Here is a 20247-nt window from a genome sequence, read left to right on the forward strand (position 1 = left end):
GCCATCAAATCAGGTTGAAGCTGCTGCACACATGTTCACCACTAGTGGGCAGTAGCCACAACCAGTTCTCCGGCAGACTTGTACGTTTCATGTTGTGATATTTCTATACAGGGTGCTGTACACAAATACCAAATAAATAATGTTTGGGGTACTGCACACGGGCCCTCATTCCGAGTTGATCGGTCGCAAGGCGAATTTAGCAGAGTTACACACGCTTAGTCTACGCCTACTGGGAGTGTATCTTAGCATCCTAAAAGTGCGAACGAAGTTTACGCAATATTGCGAACAAAAAAAACTTAGCAGTTTTAGAGTAGCTCCAGACTTACTCTGCCTGTGCGATCAGTTCAGTGCTTGTCGTTCCTGGTTTGACGTCACAAACACACCCAGCGTTCGCCCAGACACTCCCCCGTTTCTCCGGCCACTCCTGCGTTTTTTCCGGAAACGGTAGCGTTTTCAGCCACACGCCCATAAAACGCCGTGTTTCCGCCCAGTAACACCCATTTCCTGTCAATCACACTACGTTCGCCGGTGCGAACAAAAAGCCGTGAGTAAAAATCCTTTCTTCATAGCAGAATTACTTAGCGCAGTCGCAGTGCGAACATTGCGCATGCGCTCTAAGCTGATTTTCACTGCGATGCGAAAAAAAAGAACGAGCGAACGACTCGGAATGAGGGCCACAGTGTGATAATTTTTCCTTTTTTTTGCAATTTTCTTTTGCAAATAAAACTAAAATAATTTGATAAGGCAGCACACAATCTACAAATACATTAAAAAAATTATATTACATAACACTGTTAACCTTTAAATATATAAAACACCAATTATTAATTGGGAGAGGGCGGTTTAAAATATGCAAACATAACTAATTAAAAATGTTTTTTTTTTTAAATTGTATAAAAATGTAAAAGGTTTAAATAAACGTAATTTTTTATGTATGTATTTAAGTTGCTAAGAGTAAATGTACGTTGTTAGCAGCACAAAATCAACATAGTAAAAAAAAAATCTATCATTTCCAGTATAAATTGCTCTATCATACCAAGCTAGTTCATCATTCTGCATAGCCAACAAAAAAAATAGCATGATTAATATGTGGCTGGGTTATGACCTCTGCCGTAGTTGAGCTGTTTAAATTGATAAAAGCTGTTGAGGTGATACTATAATCGCTCACATCTTTAGTGCCTCAGAAATGGCCTCACTGGGAATAGAACTAATTACTACACATCTGTATTTATTTGATCCACGCAGAATTATCCTTCTGTCACTCGGAGAGGAAGCTGCCAGCCTTTTGTATAACGCTAACTCATCCCGTGCCACCCTCCTGGCTCATATTGAGGCAGTTATGCTGAGAGAAAATCAATTGGTGATATAAAGAGACAGAAAGGGCTTCTGCAAGGGGCCAGCCTGCCTGTAATATCCTTGTATGAGGGGCCATGTGTTGGCGGGGCAGCATATACTCTTGTGTATACACAGACCATGTTCCTATAATCCGCTACTTGATTATTTCCCATATTACCCAGACATTGTAGTTGTTGGCTACCTGGTGGCTCTATAAAAAATACAAATAAGCAAAGTGACAATCCCAAGCCTGTGATTTGTCTTTTATATGAGCTTCCTTGCTAGCTGAACCTTACAGGGAATCTGTCCACAGCCTCAGGGGTGAGAATGGTAAATCGCTCATGCAGCTCGGTGGCATCCTGGGGGTTTCCAGATAACACCGCTGCATGCAGACCCAAGAGCTTGCGGTAATACTGCTCTGTTTCCTCGTCCAGCTTCACAGGGGACACATAGATGACATCCACGTTGGGGTCTGCAGGAGGGGAGCTCGCAGTTAGTACACAAGGCACCAAGAGTCATATAGGATTTATACAGTCTACACTCCATGGGTTTTGATTTATAGAGAACTATTACCTACAATTATCCTTTAATAAGGTTCATAAAATGTGTTGCTGTTTGTGCAGGCTGCAGCGCTTGCCTTCTACTATGTGCAGGTGGGGTGAACGCTCATTTTGCCTCGTTCAGAAATCAGTAAGATGCTCTCACCAGAAGTGACCCGGCTCAATGGACTAATAACCTGCATTTATTACAGGCACTGTACCACAATATTTTATTTACACCTGATTATTTGTCATATTACTGAGACTGGCCTAAACTGTGAACAGATATACTCCAATGCATATTTTAAGTATGTTATTTTGGTATCATTTATTTTACATAGTCCCTTATGTGTTATTGACTATTTGTCCTATCACTCTACTTCAGTGCGTATTGGATAGAATGAAATATAGGCCGTAAGTTCTATGTGTTACTTTAATTTTGCTTATTACTCCATATTGCCATAATGCCCCCTATTCTTCTGCAGACATATAACCGTCTATGACTCTTCTTCTTGCTCAATTACAATATCTTCTCGCTCTTTCCTATGCTATATACACAATCCATAGCTCTGTCTACTCACTGCTTTCTGTAACTGCGCCCTGTAATTACTCCTAGTGCTCCATATAATTGCCCACAGCAAACTATTTCACAGACCATTTCTCATTTTAAAGTAAAATAAATAACAGCCTTTCTTCTCCATACTTGGGAAGCCTCCCTTCCGATCTTGGCCGTAGCGATTGTAAGTCACCTGCTATGTCGCACAGTCGTCCTATCTGCAGGTTCTGCTGGATGTGCAGGTCTGAGGTTTCAGCCCTTTGTTTGTCAGTATAACCTGCAACAGACAAGCATCAGACACTACTGTATGTGATGTGCACAGGACAACGGGGTCAGTTCCTATCAGCTTTCCTCTAGGGAGGCCAGGCATGTGATAAAGGCACTGAGACAACAAGGCCCAGCGCCTGCTTGTTACATAACTCACCTTACTGTATTAGTAACCATGATGATTTAATCTGTCCTCCACTTTGACCCTGTCCAAATACAATCCTTGAATAATTATATCCATCTTGTCAATGAGTATCGCACACAATGAAATAAAATCATGTAAAAAGTGTAATTTAAGGAGCGAAAAATGTTTGCACCCTGTATGGTATTTGTGTAGATATAATTATTATTATTATTATTATACTTTATTTACATGGCGCCACAAGGGATCCGCAGCGTAGTTAGCATTTGATCCAAAAAAATGGCAACTGTGAAGTTATTACTTTGTGTAAATGTGCTGTGTGTGTAGTTGGATTAGTAACAGAACCAAAGTCACAAACCTATGATCCAGTAGGCAGCACAGATGGTACACTGGGGCAGATGTATTAAGCCTGGAGAAGGGATAAAGCAGTGATAAGTGCAAGGTGATAACGCACCAGCCAGTCAGCTTCTGTCATTTTTCAAATCCATAATGATTGGCTGGTGCATTTATCACCTTGCGCTTATCACTGGTTTATCACTTCCTTATCCATTCTCTAGGTTAATACATCTGCCCCCTCTGTCTCACGTGAATACCAACACTCTGCACAATGTACTTTGCTGCAATTCCTAAACTAGGAAAAATATAGCTGCTATTAATAAAGGGGTCTCTTTTGAAGTGAGAATAGCCATGTAAAGTATTTTTATATTGCTATGTGGGTTTGATTACTATTCAAAAATGATAACGCCCAGTTTTGTAACCCAGATGCCGCGACGCTAGGTGCACACTGCATGCCCATACATATAATGCAGCCCTCCCTCTCAGAGCCACTAAGCAGTGTGGGAGCTTTCCTTAGGGGACCCTCCACACCTATTTGCCTGCACTTTGCAAGGAAACCTCTTTTTAAGTTCCTCTAATTCATAAATGTAATTAAATAATTACATTAGTGCTAATTAACATGAAACTGCAGATTATTTAAGCGCAAAAAAACACTATTCAACTTCTTAATTATTCTTGTTCACACAGCATTTCCTTTTGCTCGCGCGCCCTAGGTGCAGATAAAGCAGCCCATCTGCTGGTAATTAGAACTAAATAATTTCCGACTATGTAGCTTATCATTTTGACTGCACATTTGATTAAAAACAGTGTACAAGCGGTATCCCAGAGCGACGGCTGGAGCATGAGGATGGAAAGAGGGGGTACATACGTGACCACCAGAGGGGCTACCCTAGAAGTAGGTTTGGAATATCTGACACACAGGCAGTAACACAAACACAAGCTGTATAGACATATAGCACTTCACATCCTCACAGACACGAATGAAAAGCAATAAAAATGAAAACATGTAACATAAAACAAAACACACCGCAATGAAACTGATGTAACATAACAATAAAAGGCTAATACATATAAATGTATATATATATATATATATATATATATATATATACTTACAACAGACAGACAAAGCACATGCAGTCACACAGCTCTCTTCAGTCACACTCACACCACAGAAGTTTCTTAACTCATTTCACACAGATGAAAACCGAATTATAGGAAATGGCCCCTTGGCAGCTCATCTCCCTCCTTATCCCCCACATCCCATAATGAGTTTATTTGTTTAACTCCCCGAATTAAACGCCGCTTCTAGTGCGGGCCTGGTAATATCACTCTCATCATGTCGAGAACATTTTCCTGCAGAGACCCATCTGAATAAGAGAAGGTCCCCGCGCTGAACTCAATCAGGGAAGCGTAATGTGCTGGGTAATAGAGGTGGTTGATAGATCTGGAGGCTAAGAGCTCTTTACCTAATGATGGGATATGGATAATGCTCCTCCTGCACGTCCTGATGTGATTCCAGTTGGATGCCAGATGCTAAAAAATCAAGGGAAGAGCAATGAGTGAGAGAGGCAGTCTGGAACACACTTATCTGAGAGGGCGAGGGGGGTCTTAAGCCTCCTTCCTTCATCCTGCCGTACGGTTAATCCAAGCTTAAATTATATTAATTGATTTAATTATATGCTTTAAAAACATCTCCACCCCTCCCTCCCCAATTAATTTAATTAGGAGGCTGCATGATGCGGCTGGTGAGGGGAGATTAAGGCCGTACTCGCTTTAATTAAAAGAATATGAATTAACACGGAAAGTGTGGGGTGGGGGTAGGTGGGAGGTAAAGCAAATATAAATGAAATGGTGCGCAATAATTAAAAGGCCGTGTTAAATACTTCTTGACGGAGCAATGACAGGAGAGAGGTGTTTAATCCCCCTATAAGTGAGGAGAGGTTTGATTCTGAATTGTTATACAATCTGTTTCTCCTTTCAGAGTTGTGACAGTACACTCTACCTGCACCATTAGAGAGAATACAGGCTCTATGAAAAAGGTTGCTCCTTAATCTAGGTGACATACTGACCCTACGAGTCAGTCCCTACCATTTCCAGGTGACATAGTGACATTACGAGTCAGTCCCTACCAACATCCAGGTGACATAGTGACAATATGAATCAGTCCCTCCCACATCCAAGTGACATAGTGATACTACAAATCAGCCCCTCCCACGTGACACAGTGACATGAGTCAGTCCATCCCACACCCAGGTGACAGAGTGACATTACAAATCAGTCCCTCCCACATCCAAGTGACATAGTGACATTACGAGTCAGTCCCTCCCACATCCAGGTCACATAGTGACACTACGAATCAATCCCCTCCAACATCCAGGTGACATAGTGACATTATCAGCTAAATGTAAAAGCCTCCAAGTTCCGGAGGTGCGGGACTTTTGTATGAGTCTGCCTGTTTTTTTAAGTCAGCAATCATTTACAAGGCAAAATAAACCTGTGGTCAAGATGTTTTTTCTTACACAGAATTACCCCTCCCTTTTAGCACCTGAGTGACACCACAATCTGATTGAGCAGCTTACCAATATATGTTAAGATGCTCCTCGTAGACTGCCAGCTGAATAAGCCTCAGCTTACTCTGGCTGGCCGTCGCAGGGCGGCTTTGGAGGCCAAGAAAACGGCGTGTCTCAATGCAGTCGTTGGCCTTGCCACTCCTGGAAAATGCTGTCCGCCCCGTTCCTCCCCATGAACAGGCAGAGGTGTTCGCATATCTGCGATGAGATCATAGGATCCATTCTTTACATGCGCAGAAATGGTCCTGCACATGAGCAGTTTACCACAGGAGCGATCCAACCTGAACCACTGTAGGCGCTGTTTATGATCTCGCTCACAGACATATGCGTCGGCTGTGCAGTGCCCACATAATCGCTGCAGAGACTGACGTCACAGCTGGGTAGGCAAATTCAAATGTCCGCCCAGCTGGATGACAGGACCGACATATTGAGCGGCCGATCGGTATATGTATATGCTTATCTACATCGGCGGTGGTGGATTTGTTGTCACGTTGCTGTGGTGTGTACCCAGCATAAAACATATTGTAGCCAGCCATCTTATGTGTGCAATAAATTTGAGAATGAAGCCTATAAAAGTACTAGGAAATGATCACATCACCAAGGGAATTGACTTGTATCTCTATAATGACACTAGTTCCTAGTGAACGTATAGGTTGAATATTGGTTCAGACCACAAAATGGCTGCCTTTATTTTGGCGGAAAACAGAAAAATCACCAGAGAAATAAAAATGTACCATGGCCTTTTTTTAATGCCACAAGTCTAAGAAATGCTAAGAAACTGTCTGTAGACCCCACAGGGCTACTGAAAACCAATGCCAATTAACTGTTTACACTATGGGGTATATGCAATTGCGGTCGAATTCCCGAAATTGTCGAATTTCGGGTCATTTTCGACCAAAAAAAAAATTCGCCTATGCAATTCAGTGCTTTCTGACCAAAAAACGGACTTTCAAAATTCGACTTTTTGAAATTCGAATTTTTGCAAATTCGACTTTTCTGCAATGATATAAGTGCTGCAATTCGACCAAAGCATATTCAATTCAAGTTTGGAAATTCGACAGCAGTGCTTTTAGACAGCAAATTCGTCATTTTCAATCCGCCACACTTTGGAGGGTGAAAACAAATAAAAAAATGTTAAACATGTTTTTTTTTTGTGTTTTTTTTTTTGGGAATAGCAGATCTATTTATATTAGAAGGGATTAGGTACTTTTTTTTTTTTTTTTTTGGAGGCACAAATATTATTTATATATTTTTTAAAATATTATTATTATTTTTTTATTGCTGGAACGGTAAAATCCTAAAAAAAAATGGCGTGGGGTCCCCCCTCCAAAGCATAACCAGCCTCGGGCTCTTCGAGCTGGTCCTGGTTCTAAAAATGCGGGGGGAAAATTGACAGGGGATCCCCCGTATTTTTAAAACCAGCACCGGGCTTTGCGCCTGGTGCCAAAAATACGGGGGACAAAAAGCGTAGGGGTCCCCCGTATTTTTAACACCAGCATCGGGCTCCACTAGCTGGACAGATAATGCCACAGCCGGGGGTCACTTTTATGCCGTGCCCTGCGGCCGTGGCATTAAATATCCAACTAGTCACCCCTGGCCGGGGTACCCTGGGGGAGTGGGGACCCCTTCAATCAAGGGGTCCCCCCCCCCAGCCACCCAAGGGCCAGGGGTGAAGCCCGAGGCTGTCCCCCCCCATCCAATGGGCTGCGGATGGGGGGGCTGATAGCCTTTTGTGATCATGAAAAGAATATTGTTTTTTCCAGCAGTACTACAAGTCCCAGCAAGCCTCCCCCGCAAGCTGGTACTTGGAGAACCACAAGTACCAGCATGCGGGAGAAAAGCGGGCCCGCTGGTACCTGTAGTACTACTGGGAAAAAAATACCCAAATAAAAACAGGACACACACACCGTCGACAGTAAAACTTTATTTCATACGTCGACACACACATACTTACCTATGTTCACACGCCGACATCGGTCCTCTTCTCCATGTAGAATCCACGGATACCTGAAAATAAAAGATCAATATACTCACCTCAACCAGGGTCCAGAGATAAATCCACGTACTTGTAGAAAATAACAAACCGGACACCCGACCAAACGGACTGAAAGGGGTCCCATGCTGACACATGGGACCCCTATCCCCGAATGCAGAGAGACCTCTCAGTGACAGCTGTCACTGAAAGGTCTCTAAAGCCAATCAGGAAGCGCAACGAAGTTGCGCTCACCTGATTGGCTGTGCGCTGTCTGAACTCAGACAGCGCATCGCACAGCCCCGTCCATTATATTCAATGGTGGGAACTTAGCGGCTAGCGGTGAGGTCACCCGCCGGTCAGCGGCTGCCCGCGGGTTAACCCCACCGCTACCCGCAAAGTTCCCACCATTGAAAGTAATGGAGCGGCTTTGCGATGCGCTGTCTGACAGCACAGACAGCGCACAGCCAATCAGGTGAGCGCCACGGAAGTAGCGCTTCCTGATTGGCTGAAGGGATTTCAGTGACAGGAGTCACGTGATGTCCCGGCATTCGGGAGAAAGGGGTCTGATGTGTCAGCATGGGACCCCTTTCAGTCCGGTATGGAGCGGGTATTTGCGTTTTTTTTTTTTTACAAGTACGTGGATTTATCTCTCTGGACGTGGATTTATCTCTGGACGCTGGAAGGTGAGTATAATTTTTTCACAGGTACCTCAGATCGTCGGAGACCGTGGCAGTCGGCGTGTCAACATAGGTAAGTATGTGTGTCGGTAGTGTGTAATAAAGTTTTACTTTCACGGTGTGTGTGTACTGTTTTTATTTGGGTATTTTTTTTCCAGTAGTACTACAGGTACCAGCGGGCCCGTTTTTCTCCCGCATGCTGGTACTTGTGGTTCTCCAAGTACCAGCTTGCGGGGGAGGCTTGCTGGGACTTGTAGTACTACTGGAAAAAACAATATCTTTTTATTATCACAAAAGGCTATCAGCCCCCCCATCCGCAGCCCATTGGATGGGGGGGGACAGCCTCGGGCTTCACCCCTGGCCCTTGGGTGGCTGGGGGGGGGGACCCCTTGATTGAAGGGGTCCCCACTCCCCCAGGGTACCCCGGCCAGGGGTGACTAGTTGGGTAGTTAATGCCACGGCCGCAGGGCACGGCATAAAAGTGACCCCCGGCTGTGGCATTATCTGTCCAGCTAGTGGAGCCCGATGCTGGTGTTAAAAATACGGGGGACCCCTACTCTTTTTGTCCCCCGTATTTTTGGCACCAGCACCAGGCGCAGAGCCCGGTGCTGGTTTTAAAAATACGGGGGATCCCTGCCCAATTTTTCCCCTGCATTTTTAGAACCAGGACCAGCTCGAAGAGCCCGAGGCTGGTTATGCTTTGGAGGGGGGACCCCACGCCATTTTTTCCCCCGGGTTTTTCCCGTTTTTTCCCGTTTTTTAAAATCGCGGCAAAATCCGCCAAATCGGCCGATTTTCGCCCGCGATTCTGGCGAATCCGTTTTTCATTGAATATGGTGAATTCCGGCAGCCACCTGCCGGAATTCACCTGGCGAATTTAGTCGAATTAAAAAACGGCGAAAAATTGCCGCGATTCGCCGTGAATTGCATATACCCCTATGTCAGGATTAAACGATACATAAGAATTCAAAGTATTTAAACAATTATCGATATAACCAGCACTGGGTATAACCTCTCAAAACTTGTGAGTTTTGGAAACATTTACAAATGTTATGGTAGGACTAGACAAACCCAAGGAATCAGAAAAAGCACCTTACATATTACTCGGACATCTAACTTTTGAGATTCGCTGCTATTGATGCCAATGGATACACAGATCCCCTGGCTTCTCTTTAGATCATGTTGGTTCCTAGAGGCTACAGAATTTTACTCTACTTTGTCCACCCCTGGCCTATAAAATGCCTTCCAACAAGAGAGAACAAAAATAGTTGAGGTATCTAGAATTCTCTAGAGACAAAAATACCATAAAAACACAGTAAAAAACATTCTACAGGATACTCTAAATAAATGGGTCAGACTGTGCACAGATAAATGGCAGCCAATTGATTATAATCTGCAATACAGTAGCTGAGATGTGAATCACCAGACTTAATTTACAAAGAGCATGGATGAGAGTAGACAATCTCCTTGGTATTGCACCACTGTTTCCGTATCCAGTCGGCAGCATTAGCATATTTTCACACATACGGTCTCGTAGCTGAAATTCCATTAGCGCCATCATCAGAGGCGTAACTAAGGGGGTCTAGCAGGCCACGTGCCCTAGGCACCTTGGCAGGCCCAGCAGATGGGGGCGCCACCGGCCAGGGCATCATGCCCACCCGCCCCTGCTATTGTTCTGCCTGCGTCCATGCCGTCCTCTACAGGCAGTTTACATGCCGGGGCGTGAGGGTGCAAGCAGTCATGTGACTGGCTGCGGCTGCCATGGCCCCGGAGTTGGACTAAACCCCATTCGTCCCTCATCCCCCTGTGCGTTGGAGATCTGTCACACTGTGACTGCACTGCATTCTTCGCCCCACCCCTGCCGGGTATCTGAGCCGCCCGACGACCCAGCGGCCCCGGTATCCTCCCTCCTCCAGCAGCCGCCCTGTGTGTCCTCGATTCCGGCCTTACACCAAAGTGCGGCCGCTGCGGCACCATGGTCTTGCATTGGCGCTGGCACGCTGATGCTCCTGCCGCTGGGGTCCACTGATCCTCCTGCCGCTGAGGTCCGCTGGCCCTCCTGCTGCTGGCGTCCGCTGATCCTCCTGCCTCTGGCCTCCTCTGATCCTCCTGTGCCTGGCTCCACGGGCCTCCCTCGCTGGAGTGGTGAGTGACCAGAGAGCCCTGTGCCCTCCTGCTTCCCACCCCTCTGAGTGTGGCCCCATGTACCCCCACCTTATGTGTGTGTGGCACCCTCTACCCCCCCACACCATGGTGTGTGCCCCCCCCCCCCGTGTGTGTATAACACCTTGTGCCCTCCCCCCCTCCCAACCCCCTACGTGTGGCCCCTCTACCCCATGTTTTATGTGTGGCACCATCTAAACCCCCCCCCCCACACACACACACAGCCTAACCCTCTCTGTCTGTCTCTTCCTTCCATTGTAAAAGGGGTCCCTGTCTGTGTACTGTGTAAAAAGGGGACTCTGCCTGTGTAAACAGGGGACTCTGCCTGTGTAAACAGGGGACTCTACTGTCATAATGTGCAAAAATTGAATGATAGTGTGCTGAGAGACGACACAGGGGGTAGGTGATAGTGTGCTGAGAGACGACACAGGGGGTAGGTGATAGTGTGCTGAGAGATGACGCAGGGGGTAGGTGATAGTGTGCTGAGAGACGACACAGGGGGTAGGTGATAGTGTGCTGAGAGATGACGCAGGGGGTAGGCGATAGTGTGCTGAGAGACGACACAGGGGGTAGGTGATAGTGTGCTGAGAGATGACGCAGGGGGTAGGTGATAGTGTGCTGAGAGACGACACAGGGGGTAGGTGATAGTGTGCTGAGAGATGACACAGGGGTAGGTGATAGTGTGCTGAGAGACGACACAAGGGGTAGGTGATAGTGTGCTGAGAGATGACGCAGGGGGTAGGTGATAGTGTGCTGAGAGACGACACAGGGGGTAGGTGATAGTGTGCTGAGAGATGACGCAGGGGGTAGGTGATAGTGTGCTGAGAGACGACACAGGGGGTAGGTGATAGTGTGCTGAGAGATGACGCAGGGGGTAGGTGATAGTGTGCTGAGAGATGACGCAGGGGGTAGGTGATAGTGTGCTGAGAGATGACACAGGGGGTAGGTGATAGTGTGCTGAGAGACGACACAAGGGGTAGGTGATAGTGTGCTGAGAGATGACGCAGGGGGTAGGTGATAGTGTGCTGAGAGACGACACAGGGGGTAGGTGATAGTGTGCTGAGAGATGACGCAGGGGGTAGGTGATAGTGTGCTGAGAGATGACGCAGGGGGTAGGTGATAGTGTGCTGAGAGATGACACAGGGGGTAGGTGATAGTGTGCTGAGAGACGACACAAGGGGTAGGTGATAGTGTGCTGAGAGACGACACAGGGGGTAGGTGATAGTGTGCTGAGAGACGACACAGAGGGTAGGTGATAGTGTGCTGAGAGATGACACAGGGGGTAGGTGATAGTGTGCTGAGAGACGACACAAGGGGTAGGTGATAGTCATATTTGGCACGCCCCATTTTCAGTGGCCATGCCCCTTCTGGTATGTGACCACGCCCCTTCTGGTGCGTGGCCATGCCCATTTTTTTTTTTACCGCATGCCTTCGGCGCGCACACATAATTGCTTGTATGATCTTTTATTTTAATATTTTTATTTTGGGGGGAAGGAGGGGGGGGCGCGCCACTCTTCATCTTGCCCTGGGTTCCGAAAACCCTAGTTACACCTCTGGCCAGCATCTGTATCAGGCCCAATGTGCGCATCACCAACAAAAAGCATTCTGTGCCATTATTCAGCCATTTTGTGTATTGTGAATGAGGCTCTCCAACGCAACAATATGCTTGTCTTAGACAGCTTTTTAGTGCCTTCTTTTGATACAAATCAAATGCCTATATAATGTGTAAGCAGATAAAGGACCACCCAAGTTCGTCCGGCGTGCAGGATTCCGACTGACTCGGACGTTTTTTTAAAGGGCAAAGACTTACAAGGCAAAACCATACCTTGTAAGTGATTACCCCTTAAAAAAAAATGTCTGCGTTCGGCCGAAATCCCGCACGTTGGCCAAACTCGGGCGGCATTACATCCCACCCACGGTATCAGGCTGAATTCTAGATGATCCTATGTTATATAAGAATACTTCAGTGCAATGATATGAACTTTGACATAGAAATGAAAACATTTTAAACTCTATGCTCTTACCATCTATTGCACAATAACATTGTCAAGCAGCCGACTTGCTCACCTTTGCTCTGGATCGGTAGTTCTGTAAATGACAGTCTCTGGACTCTTGTAACATTTTTCGCACACGTGATCTTTGTACATGCAGGAGCCAAGCAATTGCAATGACACCAGCAGCCCATTTCTGCTGCCGGTAGGCAAGGTATGCCACCCTATCTCTGTAGCCTCGCCATGTAGCCTGGATCTTCAGTGCAGCCGCCTCCTTCCCATCTCTTCCCTTATACCGCTGTCCAGGCTGGCCCAAGAATTTCTGAACCCAAGGCCTGTTTTCTAGTACAGACAGAAGTTGGGACACTGATGGCGTCCTACCCAGCTCCTGAGCCAGTGTGGCTGCTCTCAGTCTGTCTCCTTTTACCACTGCAACAGGCACTGCATATTCCTGAAGCAACTTCTGCAAGCTCTCCAGAAAAGTCATAAAACTGCCCCAGCAGATACAGTAATGCTGCTTAAAGGCCAAGAAGTCTGCAGCCTGTGGGTCAAGGAAACCATTGTAGATGATGAAACTGTGACCTGTGGGAGCTGTAACAGTATCCAATGCCCAATGTTCCTGTTGGAAGATAGCAGTATCACAACAGAAAGTATGGTGACCAGCAAAAATAATATATTACAAGTCTATCAAATACAAAATAATAAATGTGTGTTGAAAACATTACAGTAAAGCATAGGTTCTCAAACTCGGTCCTCGGGACCCCACACAGTGCATGTTTTGCAGGTAACCCAGCAGGTGTACAGGTGTATTAATTACTCACTCACACAGTTCAAAAGGTCCGCAGGTAGAGCTAATTATTTCACTTGTGATTCTGTGAGGAGACCTGCAAAACATGAACTGTGTGGGGTCCTGAGGACCGAGTTTGAGAACCACTGCAGTAAAGACTCCTACTATAATGGCTGCAAAATATAAAGTGTGGTGGAAGGTCTGTCTATAAGTCGGGCATCTTATATGTACCATGTAAGTGTGAAGTTATGTGGTGCGATTAGTATGATGTGCCAGATGCAAAACTTTGAAGCGGTGAAATTAATTGTCCTGCACAATACAATGTAACATATTATCACGGTCACCACAGAGGTGAACTGACAGCACACAGCAGAGTGGCATCGCCATAGTAACTGTGTTGATTAAAGAGCCAAATTTGCCACTTCTCTTCTACTACATGTGCAGCTTTTCCAACACTCTGGAACGTTATGTGCTCCAGCCTAGATTGCCCTTCATTGTCACATGACCATCTGCTACAGCCCTGGGGGACAGGACAAGTGAAGTGACCCAAGGAGAAGATGCAATGACGTTAAGTGTACCTGTGCTGCTGGAGGTACACAGCTGTGCTGCTCCTTCCCTCTTATATCTACAGATGTCCTTGCAGTTTTTTCTGACACAATATAATGTGTGGATGGAAAAGGTGTCTCTAGTCCATATTGCGGTGACTGGGTGTCAGACCGCTCAGTGTAACTTCCTGTGGTTTCCTGGACACAGCTCACCTCCGTGGAACGGTCGGCCATCTTGAAACAATCTCTGCCTGTATGATGGAGTGCAGTGTATAATATACCACATTACAACAACTCTCCTCAGTAACGTAGTGCATGAATAAATTAGGAACATGTGCCAGCGGGACAGAAATGTGAAACTGTACGTGGTGGCTCCTGACGAAGGTTGTTGTGAGATTACCAAAGGCATTTGTTGGCTGTTATACGAATGCAGATGAAGCAAAACAAGAGATAATGGCCCTCATTCCGAGTTGATCGGTCGCAAGGCGAATTTAGCAGAGTTACACACGCTAAGCCGCCGCCTACTGGGAGTGAATCTTAGCTTCTTAAAATTGCGACCGATGTATTCGCAATATTGCGATTACTAACTACTTAGCAGTTTCAGAGTAGCTCCAGACTTACTCTGCCTGTGCGATCAGTTCAGTGCTTGTCGTTCCTGGTTGACGTCACAAACACACCCAGCGTTCGCCCAGGCACTCCCACCGTTTCTCCGGCCACTCCTGCGTTTTTTCCGGAAACGGTAGCGTTTTCAGCCACACGCCCCTGAAACGCCGTGTTTCCGCCCAGTAACACCCATTTCCTGTCAATCACATTACGATCGCCGGAGCGAAGAAAAAGCCGTGAGTAAAAATACTTTCTTCATAGTAAAGTTACTTGGCGCAGTCGCAGTGCGAACACTGCGCATGCGTACTAAGCGGATTTTCACTGCGATGCGATGAAAAATACCGAGCGAACAACTCGGAATGAGGGCCAATGATTTAACTTGACATTTTCTAGTTGGATCACATTCAGATCACACTGGGCAAATGAGTGCAGTCAGATGAGCCACTAGCTGTTCTTCAACCGCATTTATAATCATAAGTGAAATGGTCAGATTACTCAATAACTGTTCTGCTCAGTTTATATACACACCCTAATCAGATCACTTCAGACTGGACCCTCATGGCGGGGGATCATGTTAAGTCACTCTCATGGCAGCATCAGACAATTCACTGACCTCAGTTCTGATATAACCTTGTTGGGAAGATGTACTAAGATACAGTGAAGAGAGATAAAGTACCAGCCAATCAGCTCCTAACTGCCATGTTACAGGCTGTGTTTGAAAAATGACAGTTAGAAACTGATTGATTGGTACTTTGGGGCAGAGGTATTAAGCCTGGAGAAGTGATAAAGCAGTGATAAGTGGAAGGTGATAACACACCAGCCAATCAGCTCCTAACTGTCATTTCTCTGACGTCCTAGTGGATGCTGGGAACTCCGTAAGGACCATGGGGAATAGACGGGCTCCGCAGGAGACTGGGCACTCTAAAAGAAAGATTAGGTACTATCTGGTGTGCACTGGCTCCTCCCACCATGACCCTCCTCCAGACCTCAGTTAGATTTCTGTGCCCGGCCGAGCTGGATGCACACTAGGGGCTCTCCTGAGCTCCTAGAAAGAAAGTTTATTTTAGGTTTTTTATTTTACAGTGAGACCTGCTGGCAACAGGCTCACTGCATCGAGGGACTAAGGGGAGAAGAAGCGAACCTACCTGCTTGCAGCTAGCTTGGGCTTCTTAGGCTACTGGACACCATTAGCTCCAGAGGGATCGACCGCATGGAACTGGCCTTGGTGTTCGTTCCCGGAGCCGCGCCGCCGTCCCCCTTACAGAGCCAGAAGCAAGAAGAGGTCCGGAAAATCGGCGGCAGAAGACATCAGTCTTCACCAAGGTAGCGCACAGCACTGCAGCTGTGCGCCATTGCTCCTCATGCACACTTCACACTCCGGTCACTGAGGGTGCAGGGCGCTGGGGGGGGGCGCCCTGAGCAGCAATAAAAACACCTTGGCTGGCAAATATATCACAATATATAGCCCCAAAGGCTATATATGTGATAAATACCCCTGCCAGAATCCATAAAAAAGCGGGAGAAAAGTCCGCGAAAAAGGGGCGGAGCTATCTCCCTCAGCACACTGGCGCCATTTTCTCTTCACAGTGCAGCTGGAAGACAGCTCCCCAGGCTCTCCCCTGTAGTTTGCAGGGTTAAAAGGAGAGGGGGGGCACTAAATTTAGGCGCAATATTGTATATACAAGCAGCTATTGGGAAAAATTCACTCAATACAGTGTTAATCCCTAAATTATATAGCGCTCTGGTGTGTGCTGGCATACTCTCTCTCTGTCTCCCCAAAGGGCTGTGTGGGGTCCTGTCCTCAGTCAGAGCATTCCCTGTGTGTGTGCGGTGTGTCGGTACGGCTGTGTCGACACGTTTGATGAGGAGACTTATGTGATGGCAGAGCAGATGCCGATAAATGTGATGTCGCCCCCTGTGGGGCCGACACCAGAGTGGATGGATAGGTGGAAGGTATAAACCGACAGTGTCAACTCCTTACATAAAAGGCTGGATGACGTAACAGCTATGGGACAGCCGGCTTCTCAGCCCGCGCCTGCCCAGGCGCCTCAAAGGCCATCAGGGGCTCAAAAACGCCCGCTCCCTCAGATGGCAGACACAGATGTCGACACGGAGTCTGACTCCAGTGTCGACGAGGGTGAGACATATACACAATCCACTAGGAACATCCGTTACATGATCCCGGCAATAAAAAATGTGTTACACATTTCTGACATTAACCCAAGTACCACTAAAAAAGGGTTTTATGTTTGGGGAGAAAAAGCAGGCAGTGTTTTGTTCCCCCATCAAATGAGTGAATGAAGTGTGAAAAAGCGTGGGTTCCCCCGATAAGAAACTGGTAATTTCTAAAAAGTTACTGATGGCGTACCCTTTCCCGCCAGAGGATAAGTTACGCTGGGAGATATCCCCTAGGGTGGATAAGGCGCTCACACGTTTGTCAAAAAAGGTGGCACTGCCGTCTTAGGATATGGCCACTTTGAAGGTACCTGCTGATAAAAAGCAGGAGGCTATCCTGAAGTCTGTATTTACACACTCAGGTACTAGACTGAGACCTGCAGATAGTGCTGCTGCAGCGTGGTCTGTAACCCTGTCAAACAGGGATACTATTTTGCGAACATAAGACGTCGTCTTATATATGAGGGATGCACAGAGGGATATTTTGCCGGCTGGCATCCAGAATTAATGCAATGTCCATTCTGTCAGGAGGGTATTAGAGACCCGACACTGGACAGGTGATGCTGACTTTAAAAGGCACATAGAGCCTTATAAGGGTGAGGAATTGTTTGGGGATGGTCTCTGGGACCTCGTATCCACAGCAACAGCTGGGAAGAAAATTTTTTACCTCAGGTTTCCTCACAGCCTAAGAAAGCACTGTATTATCAGGTACAGTCCTTTCGGCTTCAGAAAAGCAAGCGGGTCAAAGGCGCTTCCTTTCTGCACAGAGACGAGGGAAGAGGGAAAAAGCTGCACCAGTCTGCCAGTTCCCAGAATCAAAATTCTTCCCCCGCTTCCTCTGAGTCCACCGCATGACGCGGGGGCTCCACAGGCGTAGCCAGGTACGGTGGGGGGCCGCCTCAAAAATTTCAGCGATCAGTGGGCTCGCTCACAGGTGGATCCCTGGATCCTTCAAGTAGTATCTCAGGGGTACAAGCTGGAATTCGAGGCGTCTCCCCCCCGCCGTTTCCTCAAATCTGCCCTGCCGACAACTCCCTCAGGCAGGGAGGCTGTGCTAGAGGCAATTCACAAGCTGTATTCCCAGCAGGTGATAGTCAAGGTGCCCCTACTTCAACAAGGACGGGGTTACTATTCCACACTGTTTGTGGTACCGAAACCGGACGGTTCGGTGAGACCCATTTTAAATTTGAAATCCTTGAACACATACATAAAAAATTCAAGTTCAAGATGGAATCGCTCAGGGCGGTTATTGCAAGCCTGGAGGAGGGGGATTACATGGTATCCCTGGACATCAAGGATGCTTACCTACATGTCCCCATTTACCATCCTCACCAGGAGTACCTCAGATTTGTGGTACAGGATTGCCATTACCAATTCCAAACACTGCCGTTTGGACTGTCCATGGCACCGAGGGTCTTTACCAAGGTAATGGCAGAAATGATGATACTCCTTCGAAAAAAGGGAGTTTTAATTATCCCGTACTTGGACGATCTCCTTATAAAGGCGAGGTCCAAGGAGCAGTTGTTGGTCGGAGTAGCACTATCTCGGGAAGTGCTACAACAGCACGGATGGATTCTATACATTCCAAAGTCACAGCTGGTTCCTACCACACGCCTACTGTTCCTGGGGATGATTCTGGACACAGAACAGAAAAAAGTGTTTCTCCCGCAGGAAAAAGCCAAGGAGCTGTCATCTCTAGTCAGAGACCTCCTGAAACCAAAACAGGTATCGGTGCATCACTGCACACGAGTCCTGGGAAAAATGGTAGCTTCTTACGAAGCAAAATTCCATTCGGCAGGTTCCATGCAAGAACCTTTCAGTGGGACCTCTTGGACAAGTGGTCGGGATCGCATCTTCAGATGCATCGGCTGATAACCCTGTCTCCAAGGACCAGGGTATCTCTACTGTGGTGGCTGCAGAGTGCTCATCTTCAAGAGGGCCGCAGATTCGGCATACAGGACTGGGTCCTGGTAACCACGGATGCCAGCCTTCGAGGCTGGGGGGCAGTCACACAGGGAAGAAAATTCCAAGGACTTTGGTCAAGTCAGGAGTCGTCCCTACACATAAATATTCTGGAACTGAGGGCCATTTACAATGCCCTAAGTCTGGCAAGGCCTCTGCTTCAAAACCAGCCGGTACTGATCCAATCAGACAACATCACGGCAGTCGCCCATGTAAACCGACAGGGCGGCACAAGAAGCAGGATGGCGATGGCAGAAGCCACAAGGATTCTCCGATGGGTGGAAAATCACGTCTTAGCACTGTCAGCAGTGTTCATTCCGGGAGTGGACAACTGGGAAGCAGACTTCCTCAGCAGACACGACCTACACCCGGGAGAGTGGGGACTTCATCCAAAAGTCTTCCAACTGTTGGTAAACCGTTTGGAAAGGCCACAGGTGGACATGATGGCGTCCCGCCTAAACAAAAAACTAGATATTGCGCCAGGTCAAGGGACCCTCAGGCAATAGCTGTGGACGCTCTAGTGACACCGTAGGTGTACCAGTCGGTTTATGTATTCCCTCCTCTGCCTCTCATACCAAAGGTACTGAGAATAATAGGACAACAAGGAGTAAGAACGATACTCGTGGTTCCGGATGGGCCAAGAAGAGCTTGGTACCCAGAACTTTAAGAAATGATATCAGAGGACCCATGGCCTCTACCGCTCAGACAGGATCTGCTACAGCAGGGGCCCTGTCTGTTCCAAGACTTACCGCGGCTGCGTTTGATGGCATGGCGGTTGAATTCCGGATCCTAAAGGAAAAGGGCATTCCGGAGGAAGTCATTCCTACGCTGATAAAAGCCAGGAAAGAAGTAACCGCAAACCATTATCACCGTATTTGGCGAAAATATGTTGCGTGGTGTGAGGCCAGGAAGGCCCCAACAGAGGAATTTCAGCTGGGTCGTTTTCTGCACTTCCTACAGTCAGGAGTGACTATGAGCCTAAACTTGGGTTCCATTAAGGTCCAGATTTCGGCTCTGTCGATTTTCTTCCAGAAAGAACTGGCTTCACTGCCTGGAGTTCAGACATTTGTAAAGGGAGTGCTACATATTCAGCCCCCTTTTGTGCCTCCTGTGGCACCTTGGGATCTCAACGTGGTGTTGAGTTTCTTAAAATCACATTGGTTTGAGCCACTTAAAACTGTGGATTTGAAATATCTCACGTGGAAAGTGGTCATGTTATTGGCCTTGGCTTCGGCCAGGCGTGTGTCAGAATTGGCGGCTTTGTCATGTAAAAGCCCTTATCTGATTTTCCATAGGGATAGGGCAGAATTGAGGACTCGTCCCCAGTTTCTCCCTAAGGTGGTATCAGCTTTTGACTTGAACCAACCTATTGTAGTGCCTGCGGCTACTAGGGACTTGGAAGATTCCAAGTTACTGGACGTAGTCAGGGCCTTAAAAAATAAGATTTTACTCACCGGTAAATCTATTTCTCGTAGTCCGTAGTGGATGCTGGGAACTCCGTAAGGACCATGGGGAATAGACGGGCTCCGCAGGAGACTGGGCACTCTAAAAGAAAGATTAGGTACTATCTGGTGTGCACTGGCTCCTTCCACTATGACCCTCCTCCAGACCTCAGTTAGGA

At 47.1% G+C, this 20247-nt stretch overlaps 1 protein-coding gene across 4 annotated transcripts in view; it reads right to left on the reverse strand.

Annotated features, from left to right (window-relative positions):
- Positions 1-20247, reverse strand: part of IQCH (IQ motif containing H) — a 199065-nt gene that overhangs the window by 83791 nt on the left and 95027 nt on the right. For all 4 annotated transcript variants that reach the window (XM_063925555.1, XM_063925554.1, XM_063925556.1 and 1 more), the window contains 5 exons: positions 13920-14137; positions 12631-13173; positions 4645-4711; positions 2624-2707; positions 1632-1807 (listed from right to left, as the gene is read on the reverse strand). In XM_063925555.1, the coding sequence (XP_063781625.1) occupies positions 1632-1807; positions 2624-2707; positions 4645-4711; positions 12631-13173; positions 13920-14137 (1088 nt within the window). The remainder of the gene's footprint in view (positions 1-1631; positions 1808-2623; positions 2708-4644; positions 4712-12630; positions 13174-13919; positions 14138-20247) is intronic.

Source organism: Pseudophryne corroboree, chromosome 6 (assembly GCF_028390025.1).
Source record: "Pseudophryne corroboree isolate aPseCor3 chromosome 6, aPseCor3.hap2, whole genome shotgun sequence".
NCBI classification, from domain to species: Eukaryota; Metazoa; Chordata; class Amphibia; order Anura; family Myobatrachidae; genus Pseudophryne; species Pseudophryne corroboree.